Genomic DNA, 12,516 nt, shown 5'->3' on the forward strand with positions numbered 1-12,516 from the left:
CAATTGAAAAGTGCAAAAATATACATCACTTACCTCCATAAAAATATATCCCGAGTCCAGACCAACTGTACCACACCCTCTCAGGCCCTCACCAGAAAGGCTCACCTGCTTCTGTCACTCTAACACTCATCGGCTTCGGCTGAGACATACAATGCTGATGCCAGGTCGCCAATTACAATACTATTTTACCTAACTAATGCACAACATTAAAAAAAAATATTTAACACATCCATATTATACATTAATATATAATACATATTAAACAAGGATTACATAGAGGAACAAAGTAATATAAAATATAACCCTACCTACCTAACAAGCAGGGTAATTACCTCTGAACAGGTAAGGTAAATTACCTCTGAACAAAGGTAATTCTGCTTGTTCAGTAGGAAGGGTTATAAATCGAATATATTTGGTGCCGCACAACAACAGACAGACAAATATAGACAGAGAGAGAGACACAGGACTGAGGATAATACAGTGCCTGTGGAGGCCCATGGGCAGCCTCTTTGTGGAGGCCCCCCTCATTATAACTACCCAAGAGGGTGGGGTGGTGAGTGAAGCGAGCCGAAACATCTGGGAGTTCCGGGGGCGCTGTAAGCCCCCCGGGAAAATTTTGAAATTTGAACACTTCCTTGGAGAATTTTGAAGCCATATGCAGTTATATTGAGGAAATTAGAACATTGAGAATTTTTTAATTAACTGTATATTTATTGATAGTGTACAAATTCCCAACACACACACACACACACACAAGAGTGAGACATGACTGGAGTCATTCATGTGGTTTCAAGCCGACCAGCCCTGATAATTATGTGGAGGCCCCCAGATGGTGGAGGCCCCTGGGCAGCTGCCCACTTTGCCCACTCCTGAATCCGGCCCTGGGATAATATATGTAAAGGATATGACAGACAGACAGACAGACAAATTGACAGAGAATTTTATTTAAAATTGATGTGACAGACAAACATGCAGACTGACAGAGGCTATTATACTTATATGGTATGACAAACAGACAGTCCTCCCCCTTCTTTACCCATTAATCCATTTTCATATCTAAATAAACTTTAGAGTCTTTCTTTTCACCCAACTCCAGAATTCCCCAAAAGGGGAAACTTAATTTATGTCGAGAGTTATGAAGGTATGTAAACGATCTCTTTATAAATCCTAGTAGTTTATTCTCACAGGTGTCTTAGAATTTTTAGTTCGTTGTCAGTATAGACTTAAACCTTTTTCACATTTGACCTAAGTTAATGTTGTTTCGTAGTCATGTTGGTTAAGTGATACTTCTCCTTCCTGTTGGTCTACCACGAGCTTAACCTGACAATATACATACTCTAATATTTAAGGCTTATTTACTTTGTAAGTCTTATCTCTTAAAATAATATATTATTTAATTTACTTCTATCATTTGAGGAAATTTCTTTATATTCTAAAGTGAGTTTTTTACTGTTATTTATTAAAGTTATCAATGACCAAGGAACCTAATATTAATACCTGTTTTTAGTGTTTAGTCTAAGTATCAGTGTAACTCTGAGGAGACAGGGTTCAATAACAGATGATCAGATCTACTTCTTTATATTACATATCAAAATAAAGTAGTGTCTCAAATATTATTACTTTCGACAAGGGTAAATGTAGTAAAGTAAATGAATAACCATAATAAACAACAACAACTATGATTAAATTATAACTACACTTAAGTCTAAGACAACATATACGGAATAAATTAATAAAAAACAGTTACGCAAATAGTTAACGTGAACCTAAATAACCGGGGAGTCACCACACGAACAATTACAAGTGTACAGGGAAGATAATTTACCACTAGTCACGTAGGAACATGAGAGGTGAGACAATACCAAGTTTAGAGCAATGGCTGAGGTTACGTTACCTGATATAAGAAAGAGATAAAGACGGCAAGATACTTAGCAGTAAATAAGGTCTTGTAGCGCGGAGAGTAAACCAAGTAACATGTGAACACTGGAGATTGTGAGGTGAGTACCATGAGTCTCCCGGTGTGCACACATACTGTACATAAATCCCAAGTGACAGGGGTGAAAAAGATTCAGTGAAAGGACAACAGGTAAATGAAAGTGAGTAGTCGTAGTAGTAGAAATAGGTGCCGTTGCTTAACACAGCGCCTGATTGTTATATTATAGGATTGTAGTAACAGACCACCAGCAGCACGACAAACACAACAAGACTCACTCAACCCAGAATCCTGGTAGGCCCCGCCCAGTAGAAAGGGAAGAAGTACAGTAGGTTAGTAGTAGAGTTGTTTGGTAACAGAGTAGGTGCAGTCTTTGAGCTTATAACAAATGTGGAACGGAGCTAGTTGGAGAGGAAGAGTTTTGAATCTACGATCTTAAAATGTCAGCGTATTCTTTGCGTGAAGGAATGAGGGCATCGTCGTAGTTTTTTTTAAGAAGAAAGCGGGGAATAGTTCTTTGATTTGCTTAGAATTAATCGAACCTCGAATGAACCTCATCTTTTACGATATTGCTTTTACTCCATCAGAGTTTAATAGAGTGGTGAGGGGAGAATGTCTGAATTCAGAGCTGCTTGATGTGGTGTACCTGGATTGTTCTCAGGCCGCCCAGGTGCAGAAATAGGAGTGTTATTACGAGTTTTAGCTTAGAGGAGTGGGTAGGGTGTATTGGGTCTGTTTAGTATGGAATGGTTCCTGTTTCTGTATCTGCGGGGAAGTATGGTGTTGTCAAAGTATTCCTGCTATTTTGGGTGTGTGGTTAGGAGTTTTTCTGTCACGTAATACTCTCCAGTAGATGTTGAATGGTGGAATGTTGGTATGTTCATGTAGGTGTTCGTTTGAGGTGAATGATGTCCAGTGTGCGTTGTGTATGAACTTCAGTGATTTATTCTGTCTGAATTGTAGTTTCTTGATGTTGGTTGGTGCTGTTAACTGGAGTGTACTAGGTGCGTTGTTAGCAACTATAGACCGATGAGCCAGACCAGCATAATATGTAAAGTACTATTAGAGATGCTGCGATGGAACATCTACTACGAAACAATCTCGTATAGGATTGCCAACACGGTTTTATGCCGGGGTGTTCCTGCTTAACACAATTGCTCAAGTTATTGGATATTTGGACCCATATTCTGGAACGGGGTGGTAATATCGACAATATTTACCTAGATTTTGCCAAGGCTTTCGACATTGTATCCCACGAAAGGCTGAAAATCAAACTGGAAGGGTACGGAATTCGGGGAAATGTCCTAGCGTGGATAAAAGACTTTCTACATGACCGCAAGCAGTGTGTGGTGATTAATGGCACGATATCATCATCCGTACCTGTCACAAGCGGGGTACCACAGGGCAGTATATTGGGCCCGCTGTTGCTTGTTTGTTTCATAAATGACATGCCTGACGTTGTACATTCCGCCATACAAATGTTTGCCGATGACGCCAAGTTATTTCGGGAAATAAAGAACCAAACGGACTGTGAAGAGCTGCAGACGGACTTCTGTGGGCGTATCATATGTCCCAACGGGATGAAGAAACTGCATTATTTGAGACTGAATGTGAGAAGGACCTAGGTGTGTATGTTGACAATGAGCTGAAGTTCTCGGGCCATTGCGAGAAGAAGGTAAATCAGGCAAATAAATTATTGGGTCTTATAAGAAGGTCGTCCAGATATCTAGACGGTCCGTCCCTCGTAACGATCTTCAAGAGTGAAGTGCTTCCCCATCTGGAGTACTGTCACCCCGTCTGGTCCCCGAGATATACTAGGAACTGTCAGTTGGTTGAAAATGTTCAAAGGAGGGCCACCAGACTGGTGCCTGCACTTCGGCACCTCAGCTACCCTGAGAGATTGGAACCCCCGGAACTTGCCAAGTTTATACTACAGACGGGCAAGGGGTGATCTAATTGAGGTGTATAAGCATCTCAAGGGGCACTACTCTGTCGAGTGTCCTTACTTGGAGCTGGCAGACACTCGCCCCACAAGCGGTCACAGCTCAAGATTGAAGAAGCCGCAAGTCCAGAAAACTGTGAGGGCAAACTTTTTCGGAGTGAGAATTGTGAACTCTTGTAACAATCTACCAGAAAGTGTTGTGACGGCAGCGAGTGTGAGCTCTTTCAAGACAAGACTTGACCAACACTGGAGCAGGTTCAAGCACATTCAGGAGTCGGTGCATGCCCAGTACTTGCCAACAGTGCTAACAGAGACGTGACCGATCGCCCAAGCGGCTAACGAGTCGAACAGTGTTGAAAAGGATAAAAGTAAAGTAAAAAGTAAACAGGGGGCGTATTAGTGCTTTGTATATGTGGTTTGATTTTTGTTGTTGCACTTCTGCTGAATCTTTATATGAGTGCGGAACGTATTTTCATATGGGGGCAGCGCATAATTCTCATTGGCTATAGGCTTCCTAGATTCTAAATGGACTGCAAGTTCAGGGAAGATGATGATTGGATTACTGAAGTTCACTAGAAGGATACGAGATGCTCCACCTCTTTCTCATGAACTGTAAATCATTTGGATGCGTTAAGTCAGACCAACCACTATTTTTTATACTAACAACGAGCAATAAATAGCAATATAATCCTTTACAGACAATACACAAAATGAATATTAAATAGCATAGAAATATGTTACAATAAGATATTTACTTTGAATACTTACTTAAATATTACTAATAAAACTGATAATTTTTTCGATACGTCTGTAATGACCACAGTCAACCATGTGACTAATGTAAAATCAGATGATTCATATGTTGCTCAATAGCCCATAAAACATGTAGCTTTAACTTATTTCTTGAGTCCTCCTACTGGGATGTCCGTTTTCTTTCGTCCGCTTCAATACTCTACAGAGACGTCCGTTTTCTGTAACATCCATTCAAGATTTCTAGTATCCCATGTTTATTTTGTATATTAAAAATTATAAATGAATGCGTCTGTATTACTGTAAGATATACATTCTTGCTTATAGCTGAAACATTCAAGATCTACTGTGAGTGATGTTGAAGGCTTCAACTGTATTTACGTGTAGTAAAATTGTCAAGTAAGTCTGTGTGTTAGCATTTGCAATAGAGGCGAAAATCGTATTCCTACCATGATATTTTTTTTTTTTTTTAGGTTAAGGTGGGGAAAGGATGGAAGGCATGCTGGGGCTCAAGAAACAGCCAGACATGAAGGATAGAGAAGTCACAACAGATAATCGTGGGGGGAAAGGTTGGAAAAGAAGTTTAATGAGTTAAACAGAGGGGGACGACACCCCTTATTTTACATATTACAGAATTTTTGGCTAACTAAGCTAACCTAGGATTTAGGATGAGGTTGCACAATGGTTACTTTGGTAGACAATGACTAGTTTGATTTTATAATTACATGTTTTTTAAAATCTTATACTGTATTACTTTATGGACTCACTAGATTGTGACTTGTTAAATGTGATCTTATATCACCTTAGTTTTAATCTAAGGTGGATCACTGTGGCAGACCTACTGAAGATGGGTCGCGGGTTGGGTTGTTGTAGTGCGGGCAGACTCCGTGGCCACCAGGTGTAGGGTTGCCCTCCGTTGATGTCTTCCCCGCGTAGGTGGTCTGGGCTGTGAGGGTCGTCCAGGAGCTTGTCCCAAACCTTCTTCCCTATGCGATGGAACCTGACGTTGAGGGCCTATTTCACAGGTGGATGGTTTCAACCCTGTAAGATGAAATGAGTTTCCATTTGCCACTGAAGTCAGTTTGTTTTAATTTCCAATCATCAGAGAATCTGATGACTGTCTTCAAATTATTGTCAGTTTTGTATTTTAGAAAGTCAGGGCTCGTTACCCCTCACAGTTTTCTGGGCTTGCGGCTTCTTCAACCTTGAGCTGTGACCCCTTGTGGGGCGAGCGTCCGCCAGCTCCAGGTAAGGGCACTCGACTGAGTGCCCCCCTTGCTTGGCTGTAGTATAGGGTAAGCTAAGCAATTTCAGGCACTCTAATCTCTCAGGGCAGTCTGGTGGCCCTCCTTTGGATATTTTCAATCAACTGACAGTCCCAAGCATTTCTCGGGGACCAGACTGGGTGACAGTACTCCAGACGGGGAAGCACTTCACTCTTGAAGATCGTTTTGAGGGACGGACTGTCTAGATATTTGAACGACCTTCTTATAAGACCTAATAATAATTTAGTTGCCTGATTCACCTTCTCGCAATTGCCTGAGAACTTCAACTCATTGTCAACATACACGCCAAGGTCTTTTTCGCATTGTCTCAATTAATGCAGTTTCTTCGTCCCGTTAGGACATACCCGGTATGATACTCCTCCTTACCGTTGGTACCTCCCAGGTGCAGCCTCTTACACTTTGTGACATTGAATCTCAGCAGCCATTTCTTTGACCATTTTTGAAGCTCACAGAGATCCTTTTGCAGCTCTTCACAGTCTGTTTGGTTCTTAATTACCAGAAATAACTTGGCATCATCCGCAAACATTTGTATGGAGGAGTGTAAAGCTTCAGGCATGTCATTTATGAAGCAAACAAACAACAGCGGGCCCAATACACTGCCCTGTGGTACCCCACTTGTGATGGGTACACATGATGATTTCATGACATTAATTGCCACACACTGCTTGCGGTCATGGAGAAAGTCTCCTATCCACGCTAGGACATTTCCCTGAATCCCGTATCCTTCCAGTTTAATTTTCAGCCTTTCATGGGGTACACTGTCGAAAGCCTTGGTAAAATCTATGTATATAGTGTCGATATTACCACCCTGTTCCGGAATTTGGGTCCAAATATCCAGTAACTTGAGTAATTGTGTTAAGCAGGAGTGCCCCGGCATAAAACTGTGTAGACAATCCTTTACAAGTTTATTTCGTAGTAGATGTTCCATCATGGCATCTCTTATAATGCTCTCAAATACTTTACATACTATGCTGGTCAGGCTCACTGGTCTATAGTTGTTCATGGAGTGATGATCGCTCTTCTTGAAGATAGGACTCGCATAAGCCATTTTCCACTCACTGTTCCATACATGGCCACGTCTCTCACTATATCTACCGGGTATCTTCATGGAGCAAGTGTTAGTACAAGGGAGACTGGAGCACCTGGAGAACACCTGCCACGTGTCAGGAATTTTGGAATAATGATTTATGAATACACATTAGTGGTGCGACTGCAGATCTCATGGTAACAAGTAAAATAAAAAATACGAGACCCTGCTCCATAGCAGCTAAAAAATACCACGGCTACACTATCAAAATCTGTAAGAAACTACAGTATGTTGCATATATCTCACACAGGAGGTCCAGTAGGAAGTGCAGTACTGGTATGTTCCAATTTCCTATACATGACCTATTTCATCCAATTTATTGCTGATTTGGAATATCACAGGTCACTAATACAGTAATGACTTTTAGACTAAAGGTGAGGAATAAAATAAAATAAAAAAATTAATTCTATAGGAGAGGGAATGCATGGCTGTATGAGACAAATGACCTTATGTCCTTCCCTCCTCCCTTGGTATGGGCCCCCTATTGGCAAGAAAATTCCAAGAGTCAAAGCAAGGAATACCCAATTATGCTTGTTAAGGATTCCGAGATGCAAATGAAATTTTCAAGTAAGGCTTATACTTATGAACTTGAAGCCTTGCTGACTTTTGAAACTACCATGGAGCCGAGAGTTCAAAATACTGTATACTAATTCAACCTTATTATTAGGTAGGGAACTGCTCAGCAGTAATCAACCTTGATCACAGGGCTAAACAATTCAGAGTCATGTGGACTTAGTGTACTCTGCCAAATATTGTCTTGGGGGTTACAATTTATATTTTTCTCTTGTCAATATGCATGAAGGATGTTAATCAGTAGTTCAGTACATACACAATTCTGTATACTGTGCTGCCATACATATATTTTACTGTACATTACTGCATAATTCCAAAGACACTGAATCCTGTCCCAACAGCCTAAACACTATCAGTCTGTCTTTCTATGTACAAGATATTATTTAAGTGATAAATAAAGTTATCTACATACTGTTTAATATTGATTTTATCCACTTCTTAATTACTGCTTCCATTCTTCCTTCTCATATTTTCTTCCATGTCTTCACTTTCATTAGATTTTTGGTCTCTTCCTCCCAGGAACAGCTTACTCATACTGTTTCTTCTCCTCATTTCTTTGTTTTCTGGTAAATTCTTTGTTTCAAAAGGGTTGTTTTCCATGAATACATAGAATGTAATGTTACTCAAGTTTGACAAATACCCTTGAAGTACGTACTTATAAACTTCTATTAAAGTAGATATATCTGGGAGACAGAACATGTATTAGAAAAGGAAGGTGGTTTATTGATAAAGAGAAGTACTGTACTGTATAGCTTGCCTAATGTAATTTATTTGTTATTTTGTTTCCAACCATATTCTTAGATTGATACAACCATATTCTTAGATTGATACTTGGTATCCATATCATGTGATACTGAAACTTAATTCAACAAATTATATTTATTTCTACAAATAAACATTTGGACTAGATTACAAACAATAAATCAAATCAAATATTGGTACAGGTACAGGTATTCTAAATTGTCATAATTATATACATACTGTATATTGTTTATACAATATACTGTATTGTATATATATATTCAGTTAGAACTTGATACAAAATATGGCAGATGCAACAATTATTTTCATGTATACAATATAAACCTGTACAGTGCCTTCAAAAGTATATAAAATATTTAGTGACTATACATTATATACATTCAATACAATAATACATTACATGTTTGTCCCTGGATATTTCACATACAACTTTGTACTACCAGAGGAGATATTATGTGTAAGGATTCCTTCATGGTTATGACAGATAAATCATGTTACCAGCATACTCTTTACAGTTCCTTGCAAATTTGCACAAGAAAATGGAACGGTTCCATTTTTTTTCATTATATTAATATATACCTGTTGGTACTGACCAGAACAACACATACTTAACAATCATTAAGAGTATATGGAGCCTTAAATAATACTGATGCAAGAGTAAAGAACCATCATCACACATGAAACCTTTCATATAAATGGTACACTATTTATGCAATTTTTCTTACTGTATTAGACATGTTTACAGTTTATGTAGTTGAAGCCATCAAAGTAAATCATAAGAGATTATAAATTATAAAAGGAAAAATGCAGCATAACACAAGCTTTGGTCTGCAAATAGTAAATTGCAAGTGCTTTGGAGATTGACAACCCTGACAGTACTTGGTTATGTACAGCAATTTAATATTTTTTCTGATGTCCAACTTTTAGTACACAAGATGCAATGACCAATCATATATACAGCCACTCCTCGATTTACGACAGGGTTAGGGACCCAAATCCAAGTCGTGAGTCAAAATTGCGAAGATAATACATAGAAAATCTAAAATGGATGTCTCTTTATCTTCTCAGCACCACACAACTCTCACTTTTAAGCATGCCAGCCATGTTAAAGGGAATTACAAACAAAAATTTTGTCAGGACACAGCTCAATCACTAATGTTGGGACTCAAAAATAAGTAATTTGAAAATTTTTGGGTACGACTGGGGCGGTCGTATGTCCGGGTGGTCGTAAGTCGAGGAGTGGCTGTAATATATATAAATATGGTAACTAATTAAAAATAGTTACATTGCAATTTAGGTCATTGATGATTTGCATCAATATTTGCTTAATAATGATGGAGGCTAATGTTGCACTTATTAACAACTACAATTTCTGCTGAACACCTTTTGAGGTAAAAGTTTTCCTTTGCAATTGTTTTATTTGGGATATAGATAAAATTATCGAACAGGTGTTGGCAGTAATACTGTACTGTACTTACAAACTGATCTAAATTAAAACATGAAAATGCAGTCTCATCACAGCCTTGTGTATGGAATAGTAGAAGTAATCTTTATAAAGAAAGGTAGCCATCCTTTACCATATAACAGGCATTAGTACTATAAATAGCATTATGATATTCCAAATATTAAAGTAAATGCCCAAAAGTAAGTGTAGTTATGAAGTGTAGAGTGTAATATAGTATAGTACAGTACATGTATTACTGTACTGTACTTTGAATGGTACTGATGTCTCATGTTTTTAATTATAAAATATTTGATGAAGTAAACACTGTCAGACCATTTAAAAAAGCTTGTCCTTATTAGACTTGATGGGAAATAAATTTAGGACTGAACAAAAGATATGATAATTTGTTTCCATGAAACATTACTCCTTTTTATCAGTTGTTCTCTCATGGTAAGCTGGACAAGCAGTACCAAAACTGATGCAGATACAAAATTCATATACAGTACTGTACAGAGATACTGTACTTGATGCTAACATACACTACACAAGATTTGTAAAATTTGAAATAACTAGTGTAAGCTTCATTAATATCTGTATAACTTTAGGAGGTAAATTTTTACAAAAAGATTATGTACTTGTACTGTAATTGAATATGGTAGAAGTGGGCTGTGCTTATGCTACAGTACTTAAATCAAATTCCATTACAGGCGCAGCTTCTATCACCTGTAACTATCTTCTTGGATTAATAGGTACGCAAACTATATCTTATCATCATCCCAATTCAGGGTATATCTTGGTAAAGGCCGAGAGTCTAGCTATTACCAGAAATAGGTGTGCATTTTCATTGACAAACACCTGCGAGTAATTCTGACCTTCCTAATCATTAATGACCAATAAGAGTTAGTTTAGTATTTATAGCATTAACTATATAATTACAATACTGAAAATAATGGTAGAGATTGGAAGCTACTGGTATATCTGTTTTCAAAAAGGTAAAACATCCTTACCATTGGATTGTCCTCTGTCAATATTAAGAGTTTATCTAGGTATCTGGGATTAATTTTCTGGTAAAACTAAAGTTAACCTCTTAAACAATTGTGGATTGAATTACAGTACTGTACTGACTTTCATATACAGTATATTAAAAGTGAAACTGACATGAAAAACTTGACAAGAAAGCACATACACTTAACTAGACCAGTATTATTTTTTTTTACAAACTAACTTCTCGGCTAATTGCATCCCATATACTGCATAATTAAAAAAATCTCAATATGTGTTGTGGTCCCAATATGATAAACAACTACTACAGTACATCCCAACCACTTAGTTATTGAACACAATACGTACTCATTAGGCACAATAAACTCATAATATAAACCTTACTAAGGAACTCTTTGGTGTATCCCCAAGTAGGTTACTAACATGGAAAATCTCATGAAACAAAATAACACCGACTAACATCATGTGCTTGATGATGCTGGGTATTAAGTCAAGGCTAACATGTTACATACAATACTGTTGTATGGATGAGCAGCGCCCACAAGTCACATTCTCATAATCTGCCCAGGATAATTTAATGGTCTCCTCACCTTGGTTGTTACTGGCATGGAATAACAAACAGTGTGCATCAACAGCAACTGTGTCTTATTTTATTCTGCTTTGGACTCGGAATTCAAAGATCATAAAAAAAAAGTATGTATAAATAAACTGTGTCCATAATCATGATAAATTATTGAAAGGCAAATCAGCAATCACACTACAGTACCTGTATTGATATTTTAAATTTCTTTAATTTTTATTTTTTTGCAAAATTTGCCCAGCACAGTGGATAACAAATTAATAATGATAATTTATATTATAAATAAAAGTCAGAATGCTCAACTTAAGTCAGGCAAGAAATTTCTTCACAGAAGCATTCCATTTACAAAGTGATGAGGCACTCTGACAACACGACAAACATAAGAGCTCAATCAGTATGTCTGCAAAGTACTTTTAGCACAAGAACCCAGACTCATCTTGTCCTTGGCATTTTTAAGACTGTTTATCCTATGCAATATAAATTTGCATGGAAATTATTGGCTTACTTCGAACAACTTGTTGAGAAGACATGGTCTTCATCAGTACTCCTGCTCAGGACTTGTGAAACAAACCTAGTCTTCTTGTTTTCGTTGGGACTTCCTCCACAACCTAGAGCAAATACATAAATCAAAAAGTTATTACATGTGCAGTATTACAATTATGTAGCAGACAAACATAAAAGAAAATGGCCTTTCTGGTAATTAAACAATAATACTGTACAATAATTAAATTTCTAATAATAAAAAGACAACACTAGAGTGAACAAGTACAGCTACTGATAATGATGGGCTGGTCTTTAAATATTACTAATTAAAAATACAGACGTATACAGTATCATTTATGAACAAAATTGTTTCATTTTCATTTTAGAACTGCTTACCTTTATGAGATTGTCAATTCCAGTAAGGTATCCTTCTTCATGGTTCCCGAGCTCCCAAGGTTTGCGATGAGTAATAGTAATGTCTTCAGGAATTGGCACCGTCTTGGCAAAATCGATCATCCACACACCTGCCTTCTCATCATCATAAATGATCAAGATACTGCTTCCAATCACCTGTAAATAGAACATGGTTTATGAAAATCATTGCAAGATGAGACGGCAATTACTGTACAGGGTATACACAACAATAATAATCGCAAGGATATTTATCTAAAATA

The 12,516-nt window shown here is 37.6% G+C and overlaps 1 protein-coding gene across 2 annotated transcripts in view; it reads right to left on the minus strand.

Moving 5' to 3' along the window:
- Positions 1-8,435: 8,435 nt before the first annotated feature.
- LOC121862377 (inositol-trisphosphate 3-kinase homolog) overlaps positions 8,436-12,516 on the minus strand; it is a 77,528-nt gene continuing 73,447 nt past the window's right edge. For both annotated transcript variants that reach the window (XM_042360637.1, XM_042360636.1), the window contains exons 7-8: positions 12,239-12,412; positions 8,436-11,967 (exon numbers count right to left, since the gene is read on the minus strand). In XM_042360637.1, coding sequence (XP_042216571.1) covers positions 11,911-11,967; positions 12,239-12,412 — 231 coding nt within the window. In that variant the 3' untranslated portion in view covers positions 8,436-11,910. The remainder of the gene's footprint in view (positions 11,968-12,238; positions 12,413-12,516) is intronic.

Source organism: Homarus americanus, unplaced genomic scaffold (genome assembly GCF_018991925.1).
Source record: "Homarus americanus isolate GMGI-L3 unplaced genomic scaffold, GMGI_Hamer_2.0 scaffold31037, whole genome shotgun sequence".
In the NCBI taxonomy this organism is placed as follows: domain Eukaryota; kingdom Metazoa; phylum Arthropoda; class Malacostraca; order Decapoda; family Nephropidae; genus Homarus; species Homarus americanus.